Raw genomic sequence first — 19,230 nt, 5'->3', positions numbered from 1 at the left:
GGAATGGTATCTCACTTTTAAAATTGCATTTGGCTAATTACTGGTGAGGTACAGAGTGTTTCCACGTATTTACATTTTTTTTCCCCTTGTGAATTATCTATTTATATCCCTTTGCCATTATCCTAATTAAGTTTTGTCATTTTGAGTAGTTTAGCGTACTTCTTTATTATTCAGGATACTGATCTTTTGTTTCTTTATACAAATTCAGGTTTTAATCTTATTTTTAACTTTTTGGTATGATATTCTTTATCATATAGAAGTATACATTATAATGGAGACATTTAAATTTATAGGTCTTTTGGTGTGTATTTTTCACGTCTGATTTTGGCAAGAAATTTTTACCTACACTGAAGAGATTAAAAATCGCTTACAAAAATGTTTTAAACTTACTTTTCAGAAAATCCACTTAGAAGTTTTTATATTTGTGTTTATGAATGATTTGAGCTGATGATTTAATTTTAACTTTTTTTTTATATGAAAGACCAATGGTCTCAGCAGCATTTATTAAATGATCCATCCTTTTAAAAAATTTTTTCATTTGTTCTTTTTAGTTATATATGACAGTAGGATGTATTTTGACATATCAAACATACATTTTGACATATCAAACTAACCATTTTTATGATTGTCCATGATGGAGTTACACTGATCATTTATTCATATGTGAACATAGGAAAGTTATGTTCAGTTCATTCTACTGTCTTTCTTATTCCCATCTCCGCTCCCTTCCCTTCATTCCCTTTGTCGAATCCAGTGAACTTCTGTCCACCCCCCACACCCTTATTGTGTGTTAGCATCTGCATATCAGAAAGAACATTTGGCCCTTGGATTTTTGGGATTGACTTATTTTACTTAGCATGATTGTTTTCAGTTCCATCCATCTACCAGCATACTTTAATTCTCCTTTATGGCTGAGTAATAATAATCCATCCTTTTGTGATTGTTTTATTTTTTTGGTCACAGCTATCACATATCAAATTTCAGTTTGTGCATAGACTTTTAAATCTGTTCTATTGCCATATGTGTCTCTTAATGGTTATAAGTTTATAAAAAAGTCTTTTTTTAGTAGGTCAGTCCCTCTTCTTTGAATCTCTCTCGGCTGCTTTTAACCCTACTTTTCCTATATAAGTTTTAGTATAAACTTGAAAATTTCTATTAGAATTCAGTTGAATTTGTATGTTAATTTGAGGGAAATTTGACATCTTTATGATCTGAGTCTTCATGTGGGTAAACGTTCTGCCTCTCTATTTGGTCAGGTTCTTGTTATATCCTTTAATAACATTGTAGTTGTTTTCATTATAGTTTTTGTCTATTTTGTTAGGTGGAGTCCTGGTTTTTATTTCTTTTGTAAATGGCATCTTTTTAAACATTTTATATTTTAATTGATTATAGTTGATATATAAATATGCTATTGAGTGTATCTAGATCTCATCTTCAGAAACCTGTGTTATCTCAGGAGTGTACTTTTTTTTTTTCCAGTAAATCCACATATAGTAGTTTCTTCCTTTGTGTTTTAGAGAAGTGACTTCTAAAATTTTTTTGTTTTAGGGTTTTTTGTATTTTTAAATTTCCTTTTATTTTGTATTTATTTCATTTGATTTATATATTTCTTATTTATTTTCTATCTTTTAACATGAAAGTGGTATTGCTTTCACTGTTTTTTCAGGCAACTCAGACTTCAGGCCATTTCTCTTTTTTTCAGTTTCTTAAAATGTCTTGTTTTGGCCAAAGGGAACCCCTGAAAGAAAAGTTTTTAGAAACTACAAAGACTTTATCCTCTGAAGCTAATTGCTTCTTTCCAAATTGCTTTTTTCTCATCCTCAGTTCTGTTTACTTCTTCCCTTTATTCCTCTGCTCCCATATATTTCTTTTTTGTTTGCCTTTTTTTCAATCTTTTCTCCCTTCAGTTTTAAAACTATAGTTTTTAGTACCTGCCAGGTCCTTTATTGTATACTTTATACATATTAACTCAATTGACATTTTCCCTAGTTCTTTGAGGATGATAGAGTAGATGAGGAAGCAAGGAGGCCTGGGCTTATGTAAATAGACACAGTTGGAGAACCTAGATGAGTCAGGTCTTTCACTCTTTTTTTTTTTAAAATGCAAATATATTTAAAAAATTAAAAGAAATGCAATCTATAAATATATGTGAAAGTAAAATATTTATGTACAAAACAAATAGTAGCAACATTGTCCATAAGCAGCAGTTAGTGTTTATTTTTCCTATATGTTGATTTAATACCATAGTGGTAGTTTATTCTTTTTTAGGGAAATTATATAAGGTATACATAGGATATTGTGAGTAAGTTATACAGAAGACTATATAATTGGAAAATTAATTCCAAGTCACAGTATTTACTCTAAAGACATTTAATATTAAACAAATATTTTCAATTAATGGACCTCAAAATGAGCCTATAATTTATTAAGCCCAAGATATATAGTTAACTTGCATAAAATTACATATGACAGCTGAAAAACAATTTAGACAATTGGGATTTCCACAGGAAATGATTTGTGATTCATTTTATTTTTATGAAGAACAGGTCTGATTTCAAGAACATTACAACTATGTTATTAAGAAATGTTATTGTTTACTTCAAAAATCAAAATGGTGAAACGTATTCACCAGTATATTCTTTTACTTGTTGGTTTTAGCCCACAATCAGCATTTCAGAAGTTGATTTAAATCTAATAACTACATTTCCAAACAATTTTGGCTTTTATCCTCTTCTAGAAAATACATATTACATGTATAGTTAATTATTTAAATTTCCATTATAAACAGGAACCTAGTAATAATGTTTATCTAAAGATGTAAGAAATAAGGTACTTGGATTGTCTAATACTTTATTAGAAATGTACCGTCTGACCTAGCAAAACCAACTTGTATACATTAGCAAAATACTAACATTTCTGGTTTGGGAGAAATAAAATACTATGAGTAGTTTTCCCTTCATCTCTAATTGTAAAAATTCCTTTTGTCTATTTATTTGGCCCATCTCTATTCATGCAATTTAATGAGCCCTTAGAAGAATTATACATTTTTATACAGAACTCACATCTACATCAGTAAACTGCCAGTCCTTTTATATTTTCAGTGCCTTACCAAAATATGGATAACAAAGTTCTTCATTCTGTGGGGCAGGAAGATGTTTCCTAAGAACTTCTTTCTTCAATTCTATTAGAAGGTCACCACATTAGTCAAGATTTTTTGGAAATGGCAGCCCATATCCAATAACAACTCTTCTCATGCCAGATTTCATAATATCATTTATTTGTATAGGTATGTTTCCCTTATCCATTGTTGGCACATTAATTAAACACAGTGTCAAACATACAGGTCACACTTGATTGTAGATCCTCTGGGACCAAGTCTAAAGTCTTTTCCATAGCACTGGGCTGCCTGCCTTCAGTTTCAGACACTGATCAAACTGCTATTACCCCAACTACATGCAGAAAAGAGGCATATTCTCGTGAAACCTAGGTCTTCCAATGCTCTGTGCCTCTCCAGGCCTTTCACTCTTAATATAATCTTTCCACTATTAAAGTTTTTCCTAAGTGTTTTTCTATAATTATCTCTAATAAAATATTGTAGTGGGGCTGGGGCTGAAGCTCAGTGGCAGAGAACTTGCCTAGATGTGTGAAGCACTGGAGTTCAATCCTCAGCACCACATAAAAATAAACAAGTAATATAAAGTTTGTCCATATACAACTACAAAAAAAAATTTAAAACAAAACTATAGTAAATTTATTGAGATGGTATATTTAAGTCTAGAGACTTAGACTTAGGAAAATACATAAAAGTTTACTATATGAAAGAAGCTTTACAAAAACCTATTCTGTGTAGCTGTTTAGCTCCATCAATGTTCTAGCACATGGTCCTCTTTTAAGAGTACTGTTTTCATCTCAGTATCCATCACAATGTATGATCTTCCTACGTGTAATTTAAATAAGCTTGCATTGTAAATGTTGATGGTAAAAAGAAAAGACCTCAGAAAACTGAATTTTGTTCATGGGTCTATCACTAGTTAGTCAAGCTGTTTACCTTAAAGAACAGTGCACAATTTAAAATTAAATTTATTAATTTCTTATATCATCAATCTATGCATAAGGGTAAGAGATTAAAGGGTGGAAAATCTTTGAGGATACCGCTGGATCCCTAAATTGGTAACAACATAAAAATGGCTTACAATAATTTTGTTCACCATTCTGGTGGTATTTTTACTTTCATAAGGTATTCATAGCCCTTGTTCATATGCATGCAAACTTTATGGAATAATTATGTTTCCTGTTTTTTAAACTTACAGACTATATAAATTTATTACCAAGAAAGTGTACAGTTAGAGTTACACCTATGTGTATACATATAACTTTTCCAAGTACACTGCACTTTCAGCAGGAAAATATCAGCATTTGATTTAATCAACTATCCTATAATTTTCCTTTTCATAGAAGCAAAGATAGTTGAATAGCAATGAGCATTTCTAAGACCCATGTCTTACTGTTTAATAGTTCTCACCAATGAGAGGAACTAGGGCTTCTCAAGGAAATTATTTGATCCATGACAGGACAGAAAGGGCGTACATGGAGAAACAAACCATTTTTATGCCTAAAACTTAGAAATATATTCTTTTAAATGTCAGAGCATTTCATAAGGACAATATTGCCAGTGTGAACTTGTAAATCTGGCGTAATTTGGGTGCCAAAATAATTGTGGAAAAATTTAAAAAATTATAAGCCTTTGGAAAAATGGGAATCAATTAGGCTACATAAAGAGAGAGAGAGAGAGAGAGAGAGAGAGAGAGAGAGAGAGAGAGAGAGACACACTTTCTAACAATAGAATGTGAAATACCAACTAATATACATAGAGAGTGGTAGAGTTGGGGCATTATAATTTTGGAACATCACATCAATATTGGTTCAGGCAAAAATCATCAATGAATATTAACTTTGACAAGAATCAGGTATTTGAATGTTAAAGTGTTTCCCAGAGATTGCTTATTGGTTGCAAAAGTAAAAATAGTACCTGCACAGTGGAGAAATAAGACAATACCTAGACTAGAAGACCACAATTAGCATCACTAATGAAGGGTAGATTGGGAAGCATGCCAAGAAGCACGTAATATTGTTTTCTGTTTTATATTCTTCATTTTTTCATGCCTACCTCTCATGAAGTGTATAGTTGTCAAGAAATTTAATTTTAGATAACCCCTTTGTTTTACACTTCTAGTTTTTTTTTCTTTTATTTCTTTTTGTAATTTATGGAGTATTTAAGTTTCATTCCCAGTCATGGGATAGTTCTGTGAAATGATATCAACACATTTACAGTAGTTTCCCCTTATCCGCAGAAAATAGACTCCAAAACACCAAGCATATGCCTGAAACCTCAGATATTATCAAACCCTGTATATACTGTGTTTTATGTACTATTTTTCCTGTATGTGTAAACCTCTGATAAAATTTAATTTATAAATTTGACACAGAGAATAGCAATAATAGCTAATATTAATAGAACAATTAGAATACCTTAAGGATTACTGGAACATCAGAACTATAGTATTATGACAGTTGATCTGATGAGTGAAATGGCTACCAAGTGACTGACTAACCAGGCAGGTAGTATATACAGTGTGGATATGCTGGATAAAAAGGATGACTCACCTCCTGGGTGGGGTGGAGCAGGACAACATGAGATTTCATCATGAGACTCAGAACAGTGCACAATTTAAAACTTATGAATTGTTTATTTCTGAAATTTTCCATTGAATATTGCTGAATCATGGTTGACCACAAGTATCTAAAACCATGGAAAGTTAAACCTTGGCTAAATGGGTATTACTACTGTATTTTTTCTTGTTTTATTGTAAAATTGCTTTTAAATTTGTTCAAAACACTTTGTAATGCTGCCAGCAGCATTTGAATGATTCAGTTTAATTATAGCCAGCTTTCATTCATTTAAGAAGTATCCACTGAGTTCCTATCTTGGTGGAGGTTATATCTAGTGGGAAAGGTCTATGACAAACATAATTTTACTCCAGATGATAAGAGTTGCACAGAATTGATACTAGGGTAAAGGAACGCTGAGTGGAATAACTTGTGTATTGTATATCAGAGTAGGTCTCACTAAGAAGGTGACATTTGAATAGGGTTGCTTTACATATTTGTTTTCTGATTTGCTTTCTTTCTTTCTTTTTTTTTTTTTGGCTAATGTGAGAAGTTTATTAATCCCTCAAGATTGCTATTTATGATATCTTTGCTAGTGTGAAAATTTTCCCACACATTTTGTAATTTTGTTTTTATATTTATTTATTTATTTATTTTTATTTTTTTAGTCATACATGACAGCAGAATGTATTTTGACATATAATACATACATGGAATGTATGTAATTTTGTTTTTAATCATGCCAAAGTCTGAAATTTTTATAAAAGGACAACACTTTTCTATGTAAAATTGACCCTGTCCATATAGTTAAGAATGTGTAAAATTGGTTTTAACCACATAGTTTGTATTTAAACCTGAGTAGAATTTTTGGCTCAGGGTTTTAATATGGAACCAAAAGCTATCATTAGGTTGAGAATTGATATAGTAAAGAAAAATAAGATTGCTTCTTTTCTAATTCTGGATCTGTTTTTAGTAAAGGCAAGGTGGTTCTTAATGTTAAAACTTATAAGAATAACATTTATTATTTTACAGGGTGACTGTTGGATCTGTATGGAACTCATGTCTACCTCGTTTGATAAGTTTTACAAATATGTATATAGTGTATTAGATGATGTTATTCCAGAAGAAATTTTAGGCAAAATCACTTTAGCAGTAAGTACCTGGGTTTTAAATTATTTGTTGTATCTATGATTATATAAAGAAGTTGCTGGTGTTTTAAATGCACATATTTAAATGTCCTTTACCGAATGTTATTATCTTCCAGAAAATCATTTTTAGTAGATTTAGAGACAGAGTTACTTCTGTGGGAGTAACAACAGACCATAAGAACACTTCAAACCATGGTCTTGAAAAATACTGACAATGCTGTTTTTATTCACATCTCAGAGAACCACAACAGGTTGTGGTGTAAATAATGAGAAAAGGCTATTTTCTGTATATTTTCCCTTGTTGCTTTAATTATTTTCACATTTTATATTATCATACATTGTTATTAAATTGTGGAAGTCTCATGAATAGGCTTTCCTACCTGCTCCTACTGGGGATCAGACCAAGAGGCACCATACCACTGAGCTACATCCCCAGTCCTTTTTTATATTATTTTGAGACAGGGTGTCCTCTCATTGCCCAGGCTGGCTGTAAACTTGGTATTGTCCTGCCTCAGCCTCTGGAGTTGCTAGAATTACAAGTGTGTACCACATTCCTAGCACAGAAGTGTCTTAATTAAAGGTCTTGGTCAAAGTATGTTTCTTGTAAGCTGGGAACAGTGATGCATGCCTTTAATCCCTATGACACAATAGACTGAGATAGAAGGATCATAAGTTCAAGATTAGCCTCAACAACTTAATGAGATCCTATCTCAAAATAAAAATTAAAAGGACTGGAGATGTAGCTCAGTGGTAAAGTATCCCTGGGTTTAATCTCTAGGAGGGAGGGAGGGAGGGAGGGAGAGAGAGAGGGAGGGAGGGAGGGAGGGAGGGAGGGAGGGGGAGGGGGAGGGAGAGAGAGAGAGACACGGAGGGAGGGAGAGAAAAGAGCTTGTTGGATTTTCTAAACTGTTTTAAAATGTTTACTAGCAATTTCAGGAACCAGCTTTAATACTAATTTGGCCAATTCAGTTTACCAGAGTACCAAAAGAGTAAAAAGGTACTCTCTTGATTATGTATTTATAGTTCTGAAAGTGAATTCATGATCGCTTTGTTTCTTGCTCTGAATCGTAGTTGACAGAGTTTTTACAAATTTTTTCCCAAGGAAAAAGTAATTTATTTTTAATAAAGCAAAATTAATAATATTCTTAGAGATTTCTGAGAATCAAGGCTAATAATATATCCTGGGTTAACTGAAATATAAACTAAAGTGTATAGGAAGTTGTAAGATAGTATGGTTGCATATGATTTTTGTCTTTTTTGCATGCACCTTTTACTTTCAATATAGTCTACCTATTGGTGACCAATGTATCTTGGTTAATCATTAAGAATTAATAAAACAGGTGAAAAATAAAAATGATTTCTGAACTACATTTTAGTTGTAAGAGATGTATGTATATAGCTAAATTTTAAAAATTCATTAAACTATAGTTCTTATAAGTTTCAGATTGATAGAATTGTTAAATTTAATCACTTTGTCAAATTGATGATTACATTTAAATGTTTTATGTGCTAACTAATTTTAAGATATATACTTTCATAATTCTATAAAAAGAAATTGAGTTAGACTAAAATTTACTCATTATTCAGATGAGCATATGAAATGGTACATTAATTATCCATCTCTCTCCAATATACCAAACAATTATTATCCAAGAACTTGCCACCACTCAAATTATAATGATAGTGAGTAATGATAGTAGTTAATGTTTGGTGAATGTTTATTTAAGTCAAGCCAAGATTTTATTAAGACATTTAATTTTTATAGTAATTCTCTGTGGTAAATAGTGTAACTTTATCTCTACATATGATAAATCTGAAGCATAGAAAGTTTAAATAATTAATTTGTTTTGATGCATATATGAGTTATAAGTAGTAGATGGTTAAAGCCCAGGCAGCCTAATCCCAGAACCCTGCTATATAACAGAATGGTCATAAAATTGAAAAACAAAGATAAAATTATTATATATTTCAGTAATACAATATATACATTAATAATCTATTATATATTTGCCTGTGTTTCCAGATTTGATGATCACCTTATATATTAAGCATAACATTTAACATTACTTTGTGTTAAGTCTTTTGGTAATTAATAAAGCAATGAACCTGGAAGAATAGATATTTAAACATTATAGGTTTGTGTATTCTGCATTACTCATACCCGACAGCTTCATGACAACCGAGACTTGATTTTTTTACAGTAAATTTGTAGGCTGTTGTTTCTATTTTGATTTGAAGCTGTAGAAGTTTTAATACAATTCTCAATTCCTTTTCTTTCTGAAGAAATCTGTGATTTTTCTGATTCTGAGCAGTGGTCAATCAACAGGATAAACTGTGAATAAATTGCCATGCTAGTTGAGCAGATAATCTGGCTTTGCAAAAATTACTTTGAAAGCTGAGCCTCAGTGAGGATGAATGATTGTAAGGAACTGAGAATTTGGGACAACTGTTGATCTTTACTATTTATAGTGAGTTCTTTTATTCTTGAAAATGTTTAAAGCACAAGAAAAATGATACAACTTTTAATGAATTTTTGAATCATGCTACTTTTTTTTTTAAGCTGTCAGAGAATACCATGTTAAGGCAACCAAGTTTTCAGATTCAAAATCATTACTCAGTATCTTTAGTTATCATAAAAAGAATATTGAAGTATTAAGCTCAACACCATTCAAAGGACTACATGGAATATTAGGATAAACTATTGTACTCTTTTATTTGAAAGAAACAAGTTCTTTATCCCATCTCATCTTTTTTTTTCCCTAGACTGTGAAAGCACTAAACCACTTAAAAGAAAACTTGAAAATTATTCACAGAGGTGGGTATGGATTGCTTTTTACAGAATGGAAATTAAACTTTCCCCCCTTAATTGGTTAAGCAAAAATGAGTAAAAAATAACATCACTGTGTAAGCTTTCCAAAATATTTGTATTTTTAGCAAAAAATATTCTATGCATTCTAAAACTTAATTATTTAGGTGTGTGTGAGTGTGTGTGTTTGTGTGTGTGTGTGTGTGTGTGTGTGTGTGTTATTTCCTCCTTTGGGATTCTATAGATTTCAGGCTCTTTGGGCTTAAAAATTAAATTTTGCTGCAAGTAGTTACTCTAAGTTAGAAATAATTATTCACTTACATGACAGATAAGGAATGCTTCACTGCATAATGAAAAGACACCAAGTTGGTCCTGTGGACATTCAGAGAAGAATTAGGGGACAGTACCCTCAAGCATTTTTTTGTTGTTGATAATGGAGATTGAACTCATGGCCTTCTGCATGCTAATGTTAGGCAAATACTCTACCAACAGAGCCACACCCCCATAATACCCTACTCTCATGCATTTTGAAACCATATTACCAATCCCTATCAAGTATTTCTTCTTCATTTTCAAGGATAATTCTTAAGAGGGATCTTTTAGTTAATAGTATAAATTGAAATCCATTTAAGGCATGATGTATTTGTCAAAATGTTGGCCTTGGCCTCAGGTACAGATTTTAAATTTAAATATTTGATGGAGTTGAAAACTAAACTTAGAAAAGCAGTAAGTTCATGGGAATTCTGAATTTAGTTCAGCAAATATATTAAATGTTTGCTAGATTGAGAGCAAAAAGCAGAAAGGGTCAGTATCCTCAGTAGATTGTAATGGACAAACAATATGTGACAATATATGATTCAACCTGATAGTTATTAGAATGAAGAGTAAAAGTCAAATTCATGAAATAGAAAAATCTTGAGTTCTAGGAAATTGTGCTAGTGGTTAAAGAAGTTAGTAATTGAGGGAATTTATTTAAGGACTTTTCATTTGGGATTGAGACCAGTGATATTTAACCTTGAATATCAGAATATTTTGTTAAATTTTGCCTGGCTTAATGCTTGTTAAAAATATTATTAAATAGCCATCTTCTCTTTTGTCTTAAAGTCATGTAGGTTAGGACCCAAACTTTATTTGAAAGTTCTTTCCTACTGTTTTGCCTGTTAAATAATGAATTTGGACAAGTAAATGAATATAAGCTTCTTAATGAAAACAAAACATTCTAGAATGTCTACATTTATTCTGAAGCATTTTGGGGGTAGTTTTTAAGCACTGGAGTTTAGAAAATGATTATTTTTTCCATTTCCAATAAAGAAAACTCATAGTTAATGTGTATGTTTTATAAATATGACCATGTAAAGAGAAATATAATCTCCGTTCATATCTTTTGGATTAAGACATTGGTGGTGAATTGGGTTTGGCTAGCATGCATTCTAGTCATTAAAGTTATGTGTTAAAAACATGAATAATGATTGCATGTGCTAAATGAAGTTTTTTTTGTTGTTGTTTACATGTCTGAATTTAAGGACTTAGCTACTTATATTGGCTAAGGTTTTTTGATACTTTGCTTAAAGTACTTTAGAACTCATTGATTAATTTTATACCAAGTGATAACTGTGTCTTGCAGATATCAAACCTTCCAATATTCTTCTGGACAGAAGTGGAAATATTAAACTCTGTGACTTTGGCATCAGTGGACAGCTTGTGGACTCCATTGCCAAGACAAGAGATGCTGGGTGTAGGCCATACATGGCAGTAAGTGTGCAATCTAAGCCTTCTTGCTATTAGTCATTGCAGATAGTCTGTGCCCTTCCTTGCTATATCTCTAGAATCTACCATTTGTTCTCAGTTTCATCATTTTAGAATGTTTTTCTCTTCTCAAGCTTGAGAATGCTTTTCTATGCTACTGCTAAATTTTTTCAGTGAACTTCTATATTCATTGTTTTACTCACTTCCTCTTATTTGGCATTTAGCACATATGGTCTTTTCCAATTATTATTTTTTATTATATGCAACTTAACTAATCAAACAGATGGTAAGTTCTCAAAACTGTCTTGATGGTTTTCGTACTCTTTGTGTTCTTTTTTAGCTGTAGTAAATCATTAATACATGTTGTGAATGTGTCCTAGGCTACTAAGGGATACTGTTTCCAGTTAGAGACTTAAGTTTCTGACAAAATGCAGCATGTTTTACAGAGTCTGAATTTGTGTTGTATTTGTCAGTTTCTTCCTTAGGAGTGAATGAAGCATACAGACAAAGGCAGTCTAAACACTTGGTATTTTGCATCCTGAAGTCTCTCTCCTCAGGGTATACTGTCTTTCAGAGATATAACCCTTGGTGTATTTGCACATACATGTTTCTACAGCTGGAATTTTGATGTCTATTTGATTTGGAATTTAGGATTAGTGTTTTAAACTTTTTCTCTTGGGATTAGTGACTTCCATTAATGTGTCTATGGTTCTTTGGAGACTAGCATACACTATAAATAGTGATTCATAAGGTTTTGCTACCATTTATTGAGACATTCCTGCCAGTCTGTTATTTTCCCCATGATTTATGTTTCCAGGTTATAAAAAAATAGAAATGTCAAAAGAATGAAAGTTTATGTCAAAAGAATGACTTGTTTATGAATGGATGAACTTAGTATTTTATATTTATTTAAAAAGCTTGAACAGATTTATTTTCCATGTCATTTACAAGTAAATTTCTAAAACATACATTATTTTTCTTCCTTTTTACCTCTCAATATGTAAATAGTGCAAAATTTGTATTATATTTCTTTGTACATATTCAGAACAGTTGCCTGTTTTTACTCTGGTTTTGTTTGAAAAACATTGTTATTTAAAATTTTTCAGTATTGACTATGTTTTAGAATTATTGCATATTGCAATATCAATGTTAGTTGTATGTGTATTTTAAGACAAAATAGACTTTTACTTAAAGTCTGGGATTTGTGGATGTTGACTTCCCAGGCATATTATTGGGATGATTCAGAAAATCAAGTATTTCTCATGATAATTAGGGGGAAATGGCACAACAGATTCAAAGGCAAGAAGTAAAAAGCATCTGGGAAGTAGCATAATTTACACATTTAATAATAATGAAACCTAGAGAATTAAGTGAACATGTTGTCTGCACTTTTAGGACATCCCTCCGCCTTCCCCCGCCAATCTGGGACTGAACCCAGTGGCACTTTACCACTGAGCTACATCCCCTGCCAGCACCTGCCCACATTTTTTTGTTTTGTTTTTGTTAGAGTTAGGGCCTCCTAACTGCTGCATTAGTCTGTTTTTGTTACTATAACAGATTGCCTGAAGCTGGGTTCTTTTTAAGAAAAGAGATTTGTACACCATTTATTACGTTTCTGATAAGAGCCTTCTTGTTGTATCACATTGTAGAGAAATGGAAAGAGAATTAATTGGCTATTTGCAGAAGGGGCTAAGTGTGCCATTTGGCCTTGCTTTGTTAACTGCTCCCACAAGACCTAACTTGTGAGATCAGCATTAGTCCTTACTAAGGGTAATGCCCCCAGTGACATAATTACCTCCTGGTAGGCCTTACCACTAAATGTTCCACAATCTCTTAATACCTTGGGGACTAAACTTCCAGCATGTGCACCTTTGGGAGATGCACTACATTCAAATCATAGCACCCTGTAACATTGGCTAAAAATTATATTTGATTCACGTAGGTTTTTAAAATTCATTTGTGGCTCAGAGCAGAATTTTTTTGAATTCAGGTAATTTTTATAAAAAAGACTTTTCATTCTTGCATAGAAATGTGGTTCACAGGCCCAAGAAGGTACAGGGCTTTGCTTTTCTTGCTGACTTTCTTTGGCTTTGGATATTGAAGGCTAACAATAAACACTCTGCTTCTAATCTTTACTAAATCAAATGAACTTGTGTCCATCCTACTTTTTGCAGCCTATATAAATGAATGAGAATGTGGTCAGCATTAATTTTAAAAGCCTTTTTCTTCCTTTTTGATGTTTTTTGACAGAAGATTTATAGTTTGTATTTAGTCTGTAGAAATTAGATTATTCATTAGATCACTTAACAGAAAAAGCACAACAAAATGTACAGTATATACGTGTTTTTTCATAAGCTAATTGTTAACGTTTTGCCACAGCTCCTCCTCCCATAAAGATGTATGTATGTTTGTGTTTTTATGTGTTCAACATACTGAACCATTGAACAAAAGTTAGTTGCAATATTATTATAAAAACTTAAGTGCACATCTTCAAAGACAAAGGGTCTTTTTCATGACCACAGTATCAATACCACACCTAAAAATGTAAGACTTTCATAGTATCTAGTATATAATTGATGCTCAAATTTACTTAATGTCCCTGTCCCCCAACCCCAAAAAAGTTCATGCTAAGGTTATACATTGATTTTAGTTGGTACAGTCTTTATTTTAATTTAAACTGTCTGTACCATTCTTTCTTTATTTTCTGATGACATTGACTTTTTTTTTGAAGTGTTTTTAGACTATCGCACATTCTGGGTTTGTCTGATTGCTCTTTCATGATTAGATACAGACTATACATATTTTTGGTATTACTATTTTAGATGATGTAGTTACTTTGTATTGCATCACCTAACAAAGTACATAATATACATATTTGTAATGCTTATAGACATGCTTTTTTTTCTTTATCAGTTGAAACATCTGTAATGTGGAAATTACTGCCCTCATTTTTTTCCTTTGTTCACTTTTTTCAAGTGAGTGATAATCTTTCATTTTTCAAAGGATTCTCTTAACCCTCTGCTACCCTCCAACACAGATTTCTGAATATCACTTCAGTATCTCTGTCTTTTAGAACTTTCCTTCTTTTAAAATTCCTTCCATATTTGTTTATAATATGGTCTTAGATCATTGGTGAAAGACATAAAAACTCATTTCATAGCAGTACTTTCTAAAATATTTCTCAAACCTTGGTATTATAATCTCTTGAAATCTACTCTAATATTTCTTTCCTTCTATTATCTTTGTGTTAACTCTAGTGTTTCTAATTGTTAAGGTATTATGTTATTAGTGCTCTTTGTTTTTTTAATGTAGGTGTTTATAGTTATAAATTTTCTTTTGAACACTGCTGTTTCTGTATCCTTTAAATTCTATATTCTGTGTTTTATTTTCATTCATCCCAAAGTATTTTCTAATTTTACAGGGTTTTTTTTTCTTTTTTGATTTATTGGTTAACTGTGCTGTTCACATTTGTGAATTTTTTTCTACTTTTATTAATTTCTAATTTCATTTCATTGTGTTCAGAGAAGATAACTGTGTGATTGAGTCTTTTAAAATTTAGTGGCATGTTTTGTGAAATAACTTGTAGTTTGTTATGGAGAATATTCCATGTGTAGTTGAGAAGAAAATGAGTATTCTACTATGTTGGGTAGAGTTTTCTGTTTTGTTTCAGTTGGTTTATGGTGTGTCCTGTTTTGTGTTTGAGACTAACACATCTTACACTGTTTGTTTGTAGTGTTGCTTAAGTCTTCTATACTATTAATGATCTTTTGTGTAAATGTTCTATATAATTTAAAGGGGCATGTTTAAGTCTGTAATTATTAATGTAAAACTGTATTTCTCCCTTCAATTCTGTCAAAGTCTGCTTTCTGTATTTTGTGATTATGTTGGTTTGAATATGTTTATATTTGTTACAGCTTCTTTAAGAATTAACATTTTTGGGTATTTAATGATCTTTCATCTCTTATCACAATTTTTTTTGTGTTAGAAACTATTTTGTGTAATATTAGTATAACTCTCCTAGCTTACTTTTGGTTACTATTAAATTGAGTATCCATTCTCTTACTTTCAACCTATTTGTGTCTTTGGATCTAAAGTAAGTCTCTTATAGATAGCCCACAGAAAAATCATGTTTTTGCCTCTTTTGCTAACCTCTATTTTTTAATTGAAGAATTTAATTAGTTTTATTACTCATTCTCTTTTTTTGTTCTTTATTTTCTATATGTTTAATGCCTTTTTGAAAAAAAATATTTTTAGTTGTGGATGGACACAATATTTTTATTTTTATATGGTTCTGAGGATCAAATTCAGTGTCTCATGCATACTAGGCAAGCTCTCTACCACTGAGCCACAACTCTAACCCCATGCTTTATAACTTTTTTTAATAGGGTAAAGTAATAAAATTTTATTTTTCAATTACTGCACACTTTTAATGTAGCCATTATAAATGAACTGTTAAAATATATAGTTAGGAAACATGCCTTTCTATTGTTGCTTTGTCTTTATTTATTTTTTTAAAAAAATTTAAATTTGTTTTACTTAGTTATACATGACAGTAGAATGCATTTAAGTACTTTGATATACATAGATGGGATATAATTTTTCATTTTTCTGAGTATACATATTGTAGAATCATATTGGTCATGCAGTCACATATATACATAAAGTAATAATGTCTATTTCATTCTACTATCTTTCATATCCCCACATCCCCTCCCCTCCCCTTCTTTCATTTTCCTCTACCTAATCTAAGGTAATGCTATTCTTCTCTAGTGCCACCCCCCCCCGCCCCACCCCTTGCCCCCACCTTATTGTGAATTAGCATCTGCACATTCTGCTTTGGATTTTGGGGATTGGATTATTTTTCGTAGCATAATATTCTCCAATGCCATAACTTCATTCTTCTTTAAAGCTGAGTAATATTCCATTGAATATAATATATACCACATTTTTCTTTATACATTCATCTATTGAAGGACACTTAGGTAGTTTCCATAGTTTAGCTATTGTGAATTGAGCTGCTATAAACATTGATGTGGCTGCATTACTGTAGTATGCTGATTTTAAGTCCTTTGGGTATAACCTGAGGAATGGGATAGTTGAGTCAAATGGTAGTTCCATTCCAAGTTTTCCGAAGAATCTCCATACCACTTTCCATAGTTGTTGTACCAATTTGTAGTCCCACCAGCAATGTATGAGTATACCTTTTTTTCCACATTGTGTCCCACATTTATTGTTGACTGTGTTTTTGAGGATTGCCATTCTGACAGAGTGAGATGAAATCTTAGTGTACTTTTGATTTGCATTTCTCTAATTGCTAGAGATGTTGAACACTTTTTCATATGTTTATTGATCGATTGTATTTCTTCTTTTGTGAAGTGTCTATTCAGTTCCTTGACCCATTTATTGATTGAGTCATTTATTTTTTTAGTGTTAGTTTTTTGAGTTCTTTATATATCCTAGAGGTTAATGCTTTATCAGAGGTAAAGATTTTTTCCCAGTCTGTAGTCTCTCTCTTCACGTTGTTGTTTCCTTTGCTGAGGAGAAGTCTTTTAATTTGAATCTATCCCATTTATTGATTCTTGATTTTACTTCTTGCACTGTAGGAGTCTTATTAATAAGGAAGTCAGATCCTAGGCTGACATGGTGAAGATTTGGGCCTACTTTTTCTTCTATTAGGCGCAGAGTCTCTGTTCCAAGGCCTAAGTCTTTGATACACTTTGAGTTGTATTTTATGAAGGGTGAGAGATAGATGTTTAATTTCATTTTGCTACATATGGATTTCCAATTTTGCCAGCACCATTTGTTGAATAGGCTATCTTTTTTTTCCAGTGAATTTTTCTGTTGTCTAGTATGACATAATTGTATTCATGTGGATTTGCCTCTGTGTCCTCTATTCTGTACCATTGTTTACAAGTCTATTTTGGTGCCAATACCATGCCTTTTTTGTTACTATAGCTTGTAGTATAGTTTAAGGTCTGTTATTGTGATGCTTCCTGCTTCACTTTTCTTGCTAAGTATTGCTTTGGCTATTCTGGGTCTCTTATTTTTCCAGATAAATTTTATGTTTGCCTTTTCTATTTCTATGAAGAATGTCATTGGGATTTTAATAGGAATCTGTATAACACTATTGGTAGTATGGCCATTTTGACAGTATTAATTCTGCCTATCCAGGAGCATGGGATATCTTTCATATTTCCAACTTCTGAGGTTTTTTTCAATTTCTTTCTTTAGTGATCTGTAGTTTTCATTGTAGAGGTCTGTCACCTCTTTTGTTTGATTGATTCCCAGGTATTTCATTTTTTTGAGGCTACTGTGAATGGGATAGTTTTCCTAATTTCTCTTTCAGTGGATTCATCACTGATGTATAAGAACGCATTTGATTTATGGGTGTTGATTTTATATCATGCTACTTTGCTGAATTCATTTATTAGGTCTAGAAGTTTTCTGGTGGAATTTTTTGGATCTTTTAGATATATAATCATGTCATTGGCAAATAATGATAGTTTGAGTTCTTCTTTACCTATTTATTTATATCCCTTTAATATGTTTCTTCTGTCTAATTGCTCTGTTTAGAGCTTCAAGGATCATGTTGAATAGAATTGGTGAAAGAGGACATCCTTGTCTTGTTCCAGTTTTTAGCGGGAATGCCTTTAACTTTTCTCCATTTAAAATGATACTGGCGTTGGGTTTAGCATATATAACTTTTGCAATGTCGAGGTATATTCTTACTATCTCTAGTTTTTCTAGTGTTTTGAACATGAAGTTGGGCTATATTTTGTCAAATGCTTTTTTCTGCATATTTTGATATGATTATATGATTCTTGTTTTTAAGTCTATTAATATGATGAATTAAGTTTAATGATTTTCGTATGTTGACCCAACCCTGCATCCCTGGGATGAACTCCACTTGATCATGGTGCACTTTCTTTTTAATATGTTTTTGTATGCGATTTGCCAAAATTTTACTGAGAATTTTTCATCTATGTTCATCAGGGATATTGGTCTGAAGTTTTTTTTTACCTTGATGTGTCTTTGTCTGGTTTTGGTATCAGGGTGATATTAGCCTCATAGAATGAGTTTGGAAGGGTTCCCTCCTTTTCTATTTCATGGAATACTTTGAGGAGTTAATTCTTCTTTGAAAGTCTTCTACTACTTTTTGTGTTGATTTGTCCTTCTTTTTCTAGGACTTTGAGATATAATTAGGTCATTTATTTGTTGACTTTTTTAATTCTTTTTTTTTAAAACCTTTATTTTATTCACTTATTTATATGTGGTGCTAAGAATTGAACCCAGTACTTCACACATGCTAGGCAAGAGCTCTACCCCAGCCCAGACTTTTTATTCTTTTAATGAATGTGCTCAATGCAGTAAACTTTCCTCTTAGTACTACTGCCTTCATGGTATTTCAGAGATTTGATACGTTGTATCAGTATTCTCATTTACCTTAAGAATTTTTTTTTATTTAATTCTTGATTTCTTCTACTATCCATTCATCATTCAATAGTATATTATTAGTTTGCATGTGTTACAGTAGCTTGTATTTTTAATTTTATTGTTTATTTCTAATTTCATTCCATTGCAGTTGGATAGAACACAGGGTGTTTGTTCTCTCTCTCTCTCTCTCTCTCTCTCTCTCTCTCTCTCTCTCGTATTTACTACGAGTTGCTTTGTGGCATAAGATATGGTCTATTTTAGAGAGGGAGCCATGTACTGCTGAGAAGAAAGTCTATTTACTTGTTGATAGATGAAATATTCTATATATGTCTGTTAAGTCTAAATTATTGATTGTATTATTTAGTTCTATAGTTTCCTTATTTAGCTTTTGTCTGGATGATCTGTCCAGTAGTGAGAGAGGTGTGTTAA

At 31.7% G+C, this 19,230-nt stretch overlaps 1 protein-coding gene across 3 annotated transcripts in view; it reads left to right on the top strand.

Moving 5' to 3' along the window:
- The window catches only part of Map2k4 (mitogen-activated protein kinase kinase 4), a 125,444-nt gene that overhangs the window by 79,273 nt on the left and 26,941 nt on the right, over positions 1–19,230 (top strand). For 2 of the 3 annotated variants that reach the window (XM_026390516.2, XM_026390515.2), the window contains 3 exons: positions 6,700–6,819; positions 9,579–9,630; positions 11,246–11,373. In XM_026390516.2, coding sequence (XP_026246301.1) covers positions 6,700–6,819; positions 9,579–9,630; positions 11,246–11,373 — 300 coding nt within the window. The remainder of the gene's footprint in view (positions 1–6,699; positions 6,820–9,578; positions 9,631–11,245; positions 11,374–19,230) is intronic. The other variant, XM_026390517.2, reaches the window with a different exon arrangement.

The sequence above is a fragment of the Urocitellus parryii genome, chromosome 7, assembly GCF_045843805.1.
Source record: "Urocitellus parryii isolate mUroPar1 chromosome 7, mUroPar1.hap1, whole genome shotgun sequence".
Taxonomy (NCBI): domain Eukaryota; kingdom Metazoa; phylum Chordata; class Mammalia; order Rodentia; family Sciuridae; genus Urocitellus; species Urocitellus parryii.
Note: the sequence above shows the minus strand (reverse complement) of the source record. Positions and strands in the feature narration are given on the sequence as shown.